Raw genomic sequence first — 14,927 nt, forward strand, 5'->3', positions numbered from 1 at the left:
TTAGAATGCCAGGAATCAGGTTTCAGGGTGATGGGTACACATGATACTATGGTTTGGCTCTGTGTCCCCACTCAATTCTCATCTCCAGTTGTAATCCCCCAAATCCCCATGTGTCGAGGGTGGGACCTGGTGGGAGATGATTGGATCGTGGGGGCAGTTTCCCCCATGCTATTCTTGTGACAGTGAGTTCTCATGAGATCTGATGGCTTAAAAGTAGCACTTCCCCTTGCTCTCTCTCTCCTGCCACAATATATGACGTGCTTTGCTTCCTCTTCCACCGTGATTGTAAGTTTGCTGAGGCCTCCCCAGACATGCAGAACTGTGAATCAAACCTCTTTTGTTTATAAATTACCTAGTCTCAGCTAGCATCTTTATAGCAGCATAAAAATCAACTAATACACATTGTTTTTCAGGCTGATTGGCTTTAGGATCATTGCTTCTAGGATCAATGTAAAACTGGGTCATGGAGAAATAGAAAGCAGTCAGAGCTGTGCACTGGTATTTCTCTAGTCTGAGAAGCTGGCTTAGGTGCTGCCTAGAATTTGAAGTGATGATTTCTGTATAGTATGGGCCCTAGTTTTGTTCCAGTTTAAACATTTTTTAAAGTATAATGGTATCTGTAACCTCAAGTGTTGCTTAGGAAAGTTTCTGATACCGAGAGATGCTCAGGAGTTCCTTAATATTTCTGTTTTGTTCTGGGGCAAATAGCTTAATGGGTAGCATAGATGGTCTTTTAGTCAAACCTCTTATGTGAAGGTAAATCCGTTGAGCAGAGTTCATTTATTTGACAAATATTTATTCAACACTTACTCTATGCTCAGTTCTGTTCTCGGAGCTGGGGATACAGTAGTGAATAAAAGTTGTTGCTTGAGTAGGGCTTACATTCTGTGGGGGATATATAGTCTTAAAACAGATAAATATCTAAAATTTCAAGTACTGTCAAATGTAAAGTAGGATCTTAATAGAAAAATGAATATGTGTGTCAGGTGAAAGAGTGGGATTTGATGATTTATTTATTCTTTTCTTCTATTCCCAAACAGCCACCTTGATGTTATCATAGTTTAGTTTATTTTTAATAAAGATATTTTAACAACTCTAGCTCCTCTCACCACCTGTGAATTTCTCACTTTTAAACCATGTGAGCTGGCAAGATTAGTGGAGCATGGGAGGTCTTTTAAATAATTCTTGAATGTATTATAGCCCTCCATTCTTTTTTCAGGGAGTGACCTTCACAATGGCATCATAGGATTCAGTGAGGAGTCCCAGAATGGACTAGAACTCAGGGAAGGAGCTGATATGAGAAGATTGCACCTTATTGTCACAAGACAGCCAAACAGGTAAGTACATACATAGTATATGGAAGACGTAACATTCTGTGTGTCTGTATAAATCTAAGTTCAATTCATACAATGGTAGAGGCAGGGTAAGATAGAAGGAAGTAGTGTGGAATTTGGCATGTCTTCACATGCTCTAGTTCTTAATCTGTGATTATGATACTTCGTTTATGATTATAACTTAGGGTTACCTTGAGTGTTTTATACTTCATGAAGTACCGTACAAATATCAGACTATGTAGGTCATCACTTCATCTTACTGCCTGTTATCTGCTCACTCCACATACATACCATTTTCCTGTAAGGAAAACTTGGAGTACCAAAATTTTGTTTGCAACTTAAAACTGTGTAGTAGCTTTGGATACTAATCACATACATGTGCTTGGCTTGCACACATGCACATGTGTATATATTACATTTTCCATTTTGGGCCTAAATAATCTGTGAGAATATAAGTCTCCCTTTGCCCTATTTTGCAGAAACAACCATTATGAGTGGAAGTGTTGTTTCTTTAGAAAAATTCTTTTTAAAAGAGAAATGAGAAACATTTACTTGCCTTTAAGAACTCCATGTAATTCTCATTTTCACATTTTTTGGACATAATAGAAAAATATTTGTTTTTACATTCCTTATACAGAGTATCAGGATACTTATTCATTATCAAATGGAATGTAGTCAAAGAAAACCACATAAGCCCTGAGGCTTAATTTAATTCTCTCATTTGTAGTGAGGAAAATTGGTCATTTTCAGCATCATCAATGGTAAAGTAAGTGCTATACTTTGGATGAAGAGGTACCATTTGGCACAGTGATAATAAACTCTATTAGACATGGGGATGACACCCTTTGTTAAGGCATTGGGTGGGTTTCTTGCTCACAGGGTCTTTGAAGATGTCAAGGTCTTTTGGCGAGTCACACTTAACAAAACAGTCGTCGTGCTCCAGAAGGATGGGGTAAACCTGATGGAGGAACTTCGGTCTGTGTCAGGGACCACAACCTGTACAACGGGTCAAACAAAATGCTTTATCAGCATTGAACTCAAACCAGAGAAGGTAAGAAATGAAGACACACACTAGTGTCAACTTCTAATTATATTTCTTTAGAATTAATCATTTTAAAATCACTATTGAAACTTATACATTGTTAATATGGAGATTCTTTGTGTCCTTCTTAGCTATAATGTCTAAATCTCTTTGCTGACAACAAACTTTAGACAGACTTGATTACATTATGAATTTTGTAAATAAACTTGTCATTTTTCTATTTTTTTGTTTCTTGCCATATTCTAAAATAACAACCATGTAGATTTCACTTCTTTTATTTGTATTCTTGGTACAGTTCTTTCCTTTTCTCGAAATAAATGTCTTCTTCACAATTCTTTTTATTAACCCCTTCCTACTTACATACAAAGAAAAAAATGTTTATCATTGCTTAATAAATGAACACATGCTTAATAAAAGATGTATCTTGATATACTAACTCTACTAAAATTAATAAAATATTAAGTATATACCATTAGAATCATATTTATCTTGCATGCTATCTCTTTTATATAATGATGACATTTCTTCTTTCAGTATCACTATAAATTCAAATAATTTTTGTTACTTACTAAGTGATTTTCTTTTTGGTATTCAAATAGTCATGGCATGGCCACTGATAGTCTTATTAAGCTGGTCTTTTGTCTTTTCAGTATTACTTTAAAAGTATCTGGAAGCATACTTGCTTTATAGCAATAACAAGCATTCTAGAGCTGTCTTGATTTTTTCCCTAATGTAAGACAGCCTATTAACTAGTGTCAAAGGACTTGATTTCTTTGATCAGAAAGATTTTAGAGATCTATATGTATGTACTAGAGCTATGCAGGGAAGTTGATGCAGGCAAATGTGTTGCTCTTGTGGCCACTCTGGTGGTAGTAGCGCTAGAAAATATATTTTCCTTAAGGTCTTGAATCCCCACTCTTTTTTTTGTAGTTCAACATATCACATCATTGTTTTTTGCTTTTCTTGAGTTATCATCAGTTACTAAAACTTTCTGTCACACTGACAATGAGGAACTGAAATTTCAGTACTCAAGGCATTTGATCATATAGTATGTCCTCACTTCACATATTCAGTAGGCTCTTGGAAACTGCAACTTTATGTGAAACAATGTGCTGTATAATGAAACCAGTTTTACCATAGACTAATTGATATAAACAACAGTTGAGTTCCTACTGCACAGTGTATGTCCTTTCCTTTAAAGTTGCTGTTTCCAAGAACCTGTCATGGTTAAGTGAAGACTTACTGTATTCTACTTGAAAACATTTAAACCCTTCTTCATGCATTTCTTCCAAATATTTTTATGCTTCCATCAACCCTTTCAACCCCAGATTTCTTTTTGTTATTTTCTTTTTTGAGACAGAGCCTCACTCTATGGCCCAGGCTGCAGTGCAGTGCTGCAATCTTGGCTTACTGCAACTTCCACCTCCTGAGTTCAAGCGATTCTCATGCCTCAGCCTCCTGAGTAGCTGGGATTATAGGTGCACACCACCATGCCCAGCTAATTTTTGTATTTTTAGTAGAGGCGGGGGTTCACCCTGTTGGCCTGGCTGGTCTCAAACTTCTAGCCTCAAGCGATCCACGCACCTTGGCCTCCCAAAGTGCTGGGATTGCAGGCATGAGTCACCGTGCCCAGCCTCCATATTTCTTAACTATAGCTTTCTCTTAATCAAAGTACCACTTTCTCCATGGTGCCTCCCATGAAACCTCTAGTTGGAGTTGTTGATTCGCTAAATTTACAAAACATAATCTGTACGTTTCTTATGGAAGTTATCAGTTATATGCAGTGTTACAACTTAGGCATAGTTTATATAGACTATAAAACTGTTAGCTGTTCAAAAATTAGAATGTGGTTTTACATCCTCCATAAATATGTTTTGCGTACATGAATTACTAAAAATTATATTGTGCATTTTATCTCGAATAGAGTTTTTGGTGAATTAGAATACTGATAAGATTTCACTAGACTTTAAACATCTGTCTCGTACAGTAGATGTTAACCTTGTAATTCTAAGAAGAGAGACGAGAAAAGCCATGAGGAGTGGGCTTGGGGAAGCTGAATAAAGAGAAATAGGAAAGTTAAAGTATAGATGGGATTAGGGAAGACTGCTTCCTCGGAGCGTTGCTTACAACATTCTCTTACCCCTTAATTATATATTCTTCTGCAAGGAGGGCACGCTATCTGTATATATTTGTTTTCCTAACTAGAGAAATGCTGCTGAGCCCATCATCAAATAGTTTCAGTTAGGTAAGAGAAAAAAATTACACCTCTTCTTTCTCTTTCACATATGATATTCAAATCATAGAGTTTTCTTCTACATTTTGAGAAGCAGCTAATTTTCAAGACATTTTTTCCCTCATTATCTTTTCACCTGTTAAAAGGCAAGGTACAATGTTATGTTCTCATGAAAATGAAAAAATATTTTTTAAAAAGCACTTTTGCCGTACATGTTAACATTTTACCTTTTTTGAGTGGAAGGGAACTTATTACTCATCCAGTTCAAATTATTTTTATGTCATATAAACTGAAACCTAATGATATAAACAACACATGTTCTGTGACAATATTCTTCTGTAGTGGGCTTTGAGAAATTATTTGGACGTCCTAGTAGAGCCCCCCAATTATTGCTAAACTTTTGACCTAAACACCATCTTCTCCATTTTTTGTCAAAGGAAAGACATCAGTTACACTGAACTTATTCTTGGAGTCACTGGAGTCAGTATAAGAGCTAGGGTTCTGATAATGGAAGACTTTGGTTCAAATCTTAACTCTTCTACCAATTAGCTGGGTGACATTGGACAGGTTGCTCAGCCTTCCTGAGCCTCCCAGGTTTAATGGATTAATAATATGGCTGTGAGGCAAATAAAGAAAATAATGAATAAGAAGTTCCTAGCACAGCTCTCGGCAGAGTTGGCCCTTCGTAAGAGATGGTGAATATTGTGATTATTCAGAATGGATGGAGATGGAGCCCAAGGGAATGCAGTGACTTGAGTAATAACTACATCAACACAAGTGATACAAGAGTTACAGATATTGCAGACACAACAAATGCATCCACAGAATTACACCATGTAGGGACCAGCCCTACAGGGTCTGTGGATTTTTCTCCTCATGTGCGGAGACAAGAGATCATAGAAATAAAGACACAAGACAAAGAGATAGAAGAAAAGACAGCTGGGCCCGGCAGACCGCTACCCCCAAGACATGGAGACCGGTATAGCCCCGAATGCCTGGCTGCGCTGTTATTTATTGGATATAAGGCAAAAGGGGCAGGGTAAGGAGTGTGAGTCATCTCCAATGATTGATTAGGTCACGTGAGTCACGTGTCCACCAGACAGGGGGCCCTTCCCTGTTAGGTAGCCGAGGCGGAGAGAGAGAGAGGACAGCTTACATCATTATTTCTTGTATGCTCTTTTCAGAAAGCTCAAAGACTTTAACACTTTCACTAATTTTGCTACTGCTATTTAGAGGGTGGAGCCAGGTGTACAGAGTGGAACATGAAAGTGAAATAGGAGCGTGACTGCTGAAGCACAGCATCGCAGGGAGACAGTTAGGCCTCTGGATGGCTGTGGGTGGGCCTAACTGAGACTCCCTTTCCCAGTCTGCTAAGTAACGGGTGCCTTCCCTAGGCACTGATGCTACTGCTAGACCAAGGTCAGCTAATTAACAGTTGCCTTCCTTGGTGCTAGTGTTACTGCTAGACCAAGGAGCCCTCTAGTGGCCCTGTCCAGGCGTGACAGAGGGCTCACACTCTTGTCTTCTGGTCACTTCTCACCATGCCCCTTCAGTTCCTGTCTTTGTATGCTCTGGCTTTTCCTAGGTTATAATTGTAGAGCAAAGATTATTATAATATTGGATTAAAGAGTAATGCTAAAAACTGATGATTAATAATACTCATATATCATCATATCTATAATCTATTTCTAGTACTACTACTCTTATTTTATGTATTTTCTTTATTGTACTGGCACAGCTTGTGCCCTCGGTCCCTTGCCTTGCTTGGCACCTGGGTGGCTTGCTGCCCACAACACCACTCATTAATGGCAGTGTCTCTTACCTCAATCCAGTCTAGTGGTACTCAAAGTTTTTTGACTCTGTCCTGTCTCAGATTATCATCTCCAGTTTTTCAGTACTTTCACTTTCGAATTATTAAGAATTTAAGTAACTTTTCCAATTCAATTACGGGGCCAAGATTATAACTCATCTCTTGAATTTCAGTCCATTTCCCCTTTTCCTGATGATTTATCTTATGATTCTGTATTAGCAAAATGTGTAAGGTAACAATTAACTTAGGAAGCATGCTCATAACCACAAAGTCTGTTTAAATCCAGTGTTTAAATATTTGTTGCAAATATTTCCAAAAATATTTAAGTAAAGTATTGTTTCATTGTTAACTTTGGTTTTTCTATTGCTGAACAGTTCTGGTCCTTGGAAAAATCATCTTATACTAGTTAGGGCAAAAGATTGTCCTGGAACGGTTCTGACATAACCAGGAAAAGAACCTGCTGGGAATTACACATGGAATGGGCTCTTACGAGGTCTCTGTCATTTTTAGGAGTCTGAGGAGGTTTACATATGATCTGTGAGTCTTGATTTCTCATGAGACTTCAGAAATGTTGTTTCAATAGACTGTTTATTTCTAAGACTGGAAGACGGAAGACTCTTTATGTTACTAGTCTAATGTAGGCACCCATCTGTACACTGTTCAATTTCAGATGATTCTTTACTTAGATTGTAACATTATTTTGTTTGTAGGTGGCTGTACATAATGTTCTAATCATCATCACAATGAAAAAGGAATATTTTACTAGAAAATAAATAAAAGTCTCTGTTGGAAAGTAATATACTGAAATCCTTAGTTAAAAAACTACTTCGAATTCAAGCTCACTTGGTCATACTAGATCTTGAATATAGTTACTATACTTTGATAGTGCTTTAGTTTATTGTATTTGCCAAATGTAGTTTCTCAAAAGTGGAAATAGTATGATGATTTCCATATTTCAATATTGACTGACAGTTGATCAGCAACAGTAAAGAATGATATGTGCCATAGAAAAAACTAAATATTTCTTCAGAAAACAAAAGGAGATTAAGTTGATTTATGCTGTGACTAAGATATAACTTACTTATAAACACTTGGATAATTCTGAAGCGTTCGTTGTATCATTTCATGATGTAATAATTATCATTAAAATGATCACAAAACATAATGGCAATTGCTGGTAGGTAAAAATGATACATTATATCAAATTAGACAATGTCACTGCAGTTATAAAGGCATCAGCTTAGCTCCTTTGAGTTATGCCAGGAAGGTAACAATATTGCTAAGATTTGTGGATGATTTTGTTAAGAGTGAATCATTAGTAAAAACAGGTGATTGCCAGTATGTTATAAAATTGAATTCAGGCTTTAGAAAATAAATTATTGGAGACTATCGAGAAGGAACCAAGGTGAAACATTAGCAAACTATAACCAGCAGACTACATTTAGACTATATACTGAATTTTGGGAAATTTTGAAAAATACATAAAATTTCAGAATTGACTATTATAAATATTTGATTATATTTATTTAAAACACTTAAAAAAATAAAACCTTACGAAATTGAACATCCATTTTTTCCCTTTCCCCAGTAATATTCTCCAACTCCACTCCCTGCCCTGTCCCCTACCCAAACCCTCCACCCAGAGCAACTGCAGTCAGGGTGTGGTAGTTAAAAAAGAAAACTTTACATAAATATGTATCTATTAATAAAATATACTAAGCTTTGTGTGGTTTTAACTTTACCTTTATGGTATCATGCTATACATATCATTATACAGCTTGATATTTTCACTTGTCATATTTTGAGATGCATCTGTGTTAAAAAATATTGAATTAGTTTATTCCTTTTAACTACTTTATAGTGTTTTGTGGTATGAATACATTTAATTTATTTTTTTGCTGATCATAGTATACATAGGTTATTTCCTGACATTGATTTTCTAGTAAGAAGCTTGCCCAGAGAAAGTAAATGTATTTTTAAAGAAAGACCAAAAAATAAATGTCATGATAATCTAAGAATTTAATTCCATAATTTACAGAATATATCTCTAGATTTGGGATTTCCTTCCCCCTTGCGCTTCCCAGGTGAGGCGATGCCTCGCCCTGCTTCAGCTCTCGCTGGTCGGGCTGCAGCAGCTGACCAGCACCGATTGTCCGGCACTCCCTAGTGAGATGACCCCAGTACCTCAGTTGAAAATGCAGAAATCACCGGTCTTCTGTGTCGCTCGCGCTGGGAGTTGGAGACTGGAGCTGTTCCTATTCGGCCATCTTGCTCCGCCCACCTTATTTCTCTAATAATGTGTATGAATCATACAATTTTTAAATATCAGAACTATCTACAGATAGAAATATATTAGTAATAGTTCTTTTCTTTTTTCCTTTTTCTCATTGTCAGATACCACAGGTTGAAGTGCATTTTTTTGTAGAACTATATGAAGCTACTGCTGGAGCAGCAATAAACAACAGCGCCAGATTTGCACAGATTAAAATCTTACAAAGTGATGAATCTCAAAGCCTCGTGTATTTTTCTGTGGGTTCTCGGCTGGCAGTGGCTCACAAGAAGGCCACTTTAATCAGTCTGCAGGTGGCCAGAGATTCTGGGACAGGACTAATGATGTCTGTTAACTTTAGTACCCAGGTAAGCATGGAATATATATTCATACATGTTATGGTTATCTTCTTTAACTGCAGCTAGAGTAATGACACAGGGAATAATTGATACGTTATTTTCTGAGGATAACATCGTAATTCACTTTTTGTTCATTACATTAAGCTTTATCCTTGAAACAGCTCAGCTTTTCACTCATCAGTATCAGATCATGTTTTAAAATGACAGACTTGTATTTTTTCTCTCTTTTGACAAGATTGGTTATACAGTGCAAACTATATCTTACATAAATCTGTTTTATAAAATCTCTAAGGAGTTAAAATTTCTTCAGAATGTAACTGTGTAAGGCCAGAAGCAGAAAGTAAGGATCTTATTATGTTTTGTATCCAAAACATTTGAAAATTTTCTTTTTCAGAACCTCCAGTACTAGCTGATCTTTACACTTCTTCAAATCCATGCGTTCACAAAGCCTCACTGCCACTTTTTTCACATCCATCCTCTTAGGTTGGATAAAAGACAGGGAGGCTATCTGGGGGCTCAGAAGATCAATGCTGCATAACACTAAGTCACCAGTCCATGGGCTTGGCCCCAACAATATCGTATACCTTTCAGCTTTAATTTTTGCTTTTGTTTTAGCAGTGAAACTCTAATATAGTAAAGCAAAAATGTGTCTCTACTCTGCTTGAAGCATGATTGTTAGGATCATAGCTGACCCACCTTAGTCCTCTCTTTGTTCCCCTTACTTTATGTAACTTCAGGAAACCCACTATTTGAAAACTGCCATTCTGGACAGCTCTTCTATTTCCTATGTTTTAAGATTCCAAACCAGATGACTCCTTGGGCCTTAAGATTTCACAGTTTCATTAAAAGTTCCCTTTAGTACCTGCTTGGTTGTGTCACCATTGGGTGACTCAAACAAACAGGACATTCTGTACATAAAAGAGAACATATATGTGGCCAGTATGCTGTAGCAGTTGCATGAGTCAAGATGAGAGAATAGGCCTCAAGCTGTGAATATTAAGCTGTTCTGGAAGTTTGCCAGGCAATAAAAGTTATCTTTATGACAGAGTCCACAGCTCAGCAAGCAAAAAGAAAACTCTCTATTATATGAGACCCTAGAAATAAAGTCTTTTCTAAATAGCACAAAGAGAAGTATGTTCATTTACAGTAGGAAGACTTGAGTATTTTTTATTGGAGTATTTAAGATAGAAGACAAACTATAGAAAGTCTGTTTCATTCTTCCTCTTCTCCCATAAAATGTGTATTGTCATAACTTACTACTTTGTAGAATGGAAGAAAGGGGACTGGAGATGAAAAAACAGATGATAAAAGAGATTTGAGGCACATCTTAAGCGAGTTTATGTGCTCAGTCAGATGAGAGGGAAATTGAAGTTGCCAAAAGAAGAATTTGAAGGCCAGCATCTTTATCATATATATTTATATCTTTTCTAGATTCTTTATAGGTGATTCTTTGCAAAATGCATGCTATCACTAGTGTATAAATCATAAAGGGCACTTATTTATGGAACAATATATTTTTAGGAATTTCCAGTTTTCCCTACCATAATGGTTAATTTTATATGTCAACTTGACTGGACCACAGAGTGCCCATATATCTGGTCAAATATTATTCTTAGTGTTTCTGTGAGGGTTATTTTTTGGAATGAGATTGGCATGTAAATCAGTAGACTGAGTAAAGCAGGTTGACTTCATAATGTGGGTGAGCCTCATTTAATCAGTCGAAGTCCTGAATAGAGCAAAAAGCCTGGCCATCCCTTAAGTAAGAGATAATTTTTCCTATCTGATAGGCTTTGAATTGGAATAGTGGCTTTTTCAGTCTTTGGACTCAAAATGGATAATTGGCTTTTCCTGGGTCTCAAGCCTGCTGGCCTTTGCACTGGAACTACACCATTGGTTCTCCTAATTCTCAGGCCATAAGGTTTGAACTGGAACCACTGACTTTGGTCTCCAGCCTGTGAAATCATCCTGCAGATGATCTTGAGTCTTCTCAGCCTCTATAACTGCATGAGCTAATTTCTTATCTTATAACAAATCTCTCTCTCTATATATACACACACACACATATATACATATATACACACACATATACACATACATACGTATACACAGACGTGCACACACACACGCCCTATTCTGACCCTGACCCATAAACATACTACCCTGAGATTATGGGCTTAGTAGAGAATGTTTGTGGCAATGCATTAATACCAGTTTTTTTAATTTTTAATTTTTGTAGGTACATAGTAGGTATATATATTAATAGGATACATGAGATATATTTTGTAACAAGCATACAATGCATAATAATCACATCAGGATAAATGGGGTATCCATCACCTCAAGCATTTATCCTTTATTTTTGTTACAGACAATTCAATTATACTTTTCTAGTTATTTTAAAATGTACAATAAATTACTGTTAACTATAGTCATCCTGTTGTGCTATCAAATACTAGATTTTATTCGTTCTATCTATTTTTTGTACTCAATGACCATTCTAACTTCCCTCAACCCCCTCCACCCCACCACCACCACCCTTCTCAGCCTTTGGTAACCATCATTCTACTCCCCATCTTCATGAGTTCAATTGTTTCAATTTGTAGCTCCCACACATAAGTGAGAACTTGTAATGTTTGTGTTTCTCTGCCTGGCTTATTTCACTTAACATAATAACCTCTAGTTCCATCCATGTTGCAAATTACAGGATCTCATTCTTTTTAATGGCTTAATAGTAGTGCATTGTGTATATGTACCACATTTTCAATATCCGTTCATCTGTTGATGGACACTTCGGTTGGTTCCAAATCTTGACTGTGGTGAATAGTGTTGCAACAAACATGAGAGTGCAGGTATGTCTTCGATACACTTTCTTTTCTTTTGGGTGTATCCCTAGGATTTCCTTTCTTTTGGGTATATACCTAGGAGTGAAATTACTGGATTACATGGTAGCTCTATTTTTAGTTTTTTTCAGGAATCTCCAAACTTCTCCACAGTGGTTGTACTAATTTACATTCCTACCAGCAGTGTATGAGGGTTCCATTTTCTCCACCTTCTCACTAGCATTCATTATTGCCTTTCTTTTGCATAAAAGCCATTTAACTGGGGTGAGATTATATCTCATTGCAGTTTTGATTCGCATTTCTCTCATGATCAGTGATGTTGAGCACCTTTTCTTATATCTATTTGCCATTTGTATGTTTTTTGAGAAATGTCTATTCAGATCTTTTGTCCATTTTAAAATTGGATTATTACATTTTTACTTATAGAGTTCCTTGAGCTCCTTATATATTCTCGTTATTAATCTCTTGTCAGATGGGTAGTTTGCAGATATTTTCTCCCATTCCTTGGGTTGTTGCTTCACTTTGTTGACTGTTTCGTTGGTTGTGCAGAAACTTTTTAATTTGATGTGATTCCATTTGTCCAGTTTTGCTTTGGTTGTGGGGTATTACTCAAAAAAATCTGCCAGTTCAGTGTCCTAGAGAGTTTCCTCCAATGTTTTCTTGTAGTAGTTTCATAGTTTGAGATCTAAAATTTAAGTCTTTAATCCATTTTTATTTTGATTTGACTTTTTGTATATGGTGAGAGATTGGGATCTAGTTTCATTCCTCTGCATATGGGTATCCAGATTTCCCGGAATCATTTATTGAAGAGACTGCCCTTTTTCCAATGTATGTTCTTGTCACCTTTGTGGAAAATAAGTTCACTATAGAAGTATGGATTTGTTTCTGGGTTCTATTCCATTCTGTTCCATTGGTCTATATGTCTGCTTTTATGCCAGTACTATGCTGTTTTGGTTACTATTGCTCTCTAGTATAATTTGAAATCAGGTAATGTGATTCCTCCAGTTTTGATCTTTTTGCTCAGGATAGTTTTGGCTATTCTGAGTCTTTTGTTTCTCCATTTAAGACTATTTTTCCTATTTCTGTGAAGAATGTCATTAGCATTTTGATAGGGATTGTGTTGAATCTGTAGGTTGCTTTGGGTAGTATGAACATGTTTACAATACTGATTCTTACAATCCATGAACATGAAATATCTGCATTTTTGTGTCTTCTTCAATTGCTTGCATCAATGTTTCTCATAGATTTTTTTTTTTTTTTTTGAGCTAGGATCTTGATCTTCTGCCCAGTCTGGAGTGCTGTGGTGTGATCATGGCTTACTACATCCTCAACCTCCTAGGCTCAAGCAATGCTCCCACCTCAGCCTCTCAAGTAGCCATGACTACAAGTGCACACCACCACACCTGGCTAATTTTTGTAGTTTTTGTAGAAATGGGATTGTACCATAATACTCAGGCTGGTCTCAAACTCATGGGCTCAAGCAATCCACCAATTTCAGCCACCCAAAATGCTGGGATTATAGGCATGAGCCACCATGCCTACCCAGTTTTATAGTTTTCATTTTAGAGATCTTTCACTTGTTTGGCTAAGTTTATTCTCAGGTATTTTATTTTATGTGGCTATTGTAAATAGGATTGGTTTTTTTTTTTTATTTTCCATATGGTTCACTGTTGGCATATAGAAATGCTACTGATGTTTGTATGTTGATTTTAAATACTGCAACTTTACTAAATTTGTTTATCAATTCTATTTTTGTTGTTGTTGTTGAAATCTAGTTTTTTCCAAATACAAGATCATATCATCTGCAAACAAGGATAATTTGACTTCTTCCTTTCCAATTTGCATGGCCTTTATATCATTTCTTGTCTAATTGCCATTAAAATAATTGCCATTTAAAGTAATTGTCATTATTTTAAAATGATGACATCTTATTACTGATTCCATAAACATACAAGTGAACTAACAAGCAAAGAGAAAACTGATAAAATTTGACACCTTAACTTTGTACCCCACTTTTTAACTTTTTGTTGTTTCTAGTTGTATCTTATTATACTGTCTATGTCTAGAAAAGTTGTTGTAGTTATTATTTTTATCCGTTCATTGTTTAGTCTTTCTACTCAAGAAATGAGTAGCTTACACACAAAAATTACAGTGTTATAATATTCTGTAATTTTCTGTGTCCTTGCTATTAACCATGAGTTTTGTACATTCAGATGATTTCTTATTGCTTATTAACATCTTTTTCTTTTAAGTTGAAGAACTTTCATTGCATTTCTTGTAGGATAGGACTGGTGTTGATAAAATCTCTCAGCTTTATTTGTCTGGGAAAGTCTTTCTCCTTCATGTCTGGAGGATATTTTCACTTGATATACTACTCTGGGATAAAAGTTTCTTCAGCACTTACTAAATATGTCATGCTACACTCCCCTGGCCTGTAAGGTTTCCACTGAAAAGTTTGCTACCAGATGTATTGGAGCTCCATTCTGTTATTTGTTTCCTTTTACTTGCTGCGTTTAGGATTCTTTTTTTTTTTTTTTTTTTAATCCTTGACCTTTGGGAGTTTGATTATTAAATGCCTTGAGGTAGCCTTCCTTGGGTTAAATCTGCTTGGTATTCTGTAACCTTGTTGTACTTGAATACTGATACCTTTCTCTGTGTTTGGGAAGTTCCTTATTTTTTTTTTTTTTTTTTTTTTTTGAGACGGAGTCTTGCTCTGTCGCCCTGGCTGGAACGCAGTGGCCAGATCTCAGCTCACTGCAAGCTCCGCCTCCCGGGTTTACGCCATTCTCCTGCCTCAGCCTCCCGAGTAGCTGGGACTACAGGTGCCCGCCACCTTGCCCGGCTAGTTTTTTGTATTTTTTTTTAGTAGAGATGGGGTTTCACCGTGTTAGCCAGGATGGTCTCGATCTCCTGACCTCGTGATCCGCCCGTCTGGGCCTCCCAAATTGCTGGGATTACAGGCTTGAGCCACCGCGCCCGGCCCAGTTCCTTATTATTAACCCTTTGAATAAACTTACTCCTTCTATCTCTTTCTTTACAT

At 36.5% G+C, this 14,927-nt stretch overlaps 1 protein-coding gene across 1 annotated transcript in view; it reads left to right on the plus strand.

Moving 5' to 3' along the window:
• Positions 1–14,927, plus strand: part of ADGRV1 (adhesion G protein-coupled receptor V1) — a 614,529-nt gene that overhangs the window by 258,293 nt on the left and 341,309 nt on the right. Inside the window, exons 75-77 of the mRNA XM_023215075.2 lie at positions 1,220–1,337; positions 2,214–2,385; positions 8,814–9,056. Coding sequence (XP_023070843.1) covers positions 1,220–1,337; positions 2,214–2,385; positions 8,814–9,056 — 533 coding nt within the window. The remainder of the gene's footprint in view (positions 1–1,219; positions 1,338–2,213; positions 2,386–8,813; positions 9,057–14,927) is intronic.

Source organism: Piliocolobus tephrosceles, chromosome 4 (genome assembly GCF_002776525.5).
Source record: "Piliocolobus tephrosceles isolate RC106 chromosome 4, ASM277652v3, whole genome shotgun sequence".
NCBI classification, from domain to species: Eukaryota; Metazoa; Chordata; class Mammalia; order Primates; family Cercopithecidae; genus Piliocolobus; species Piliocolobus tephrosceles.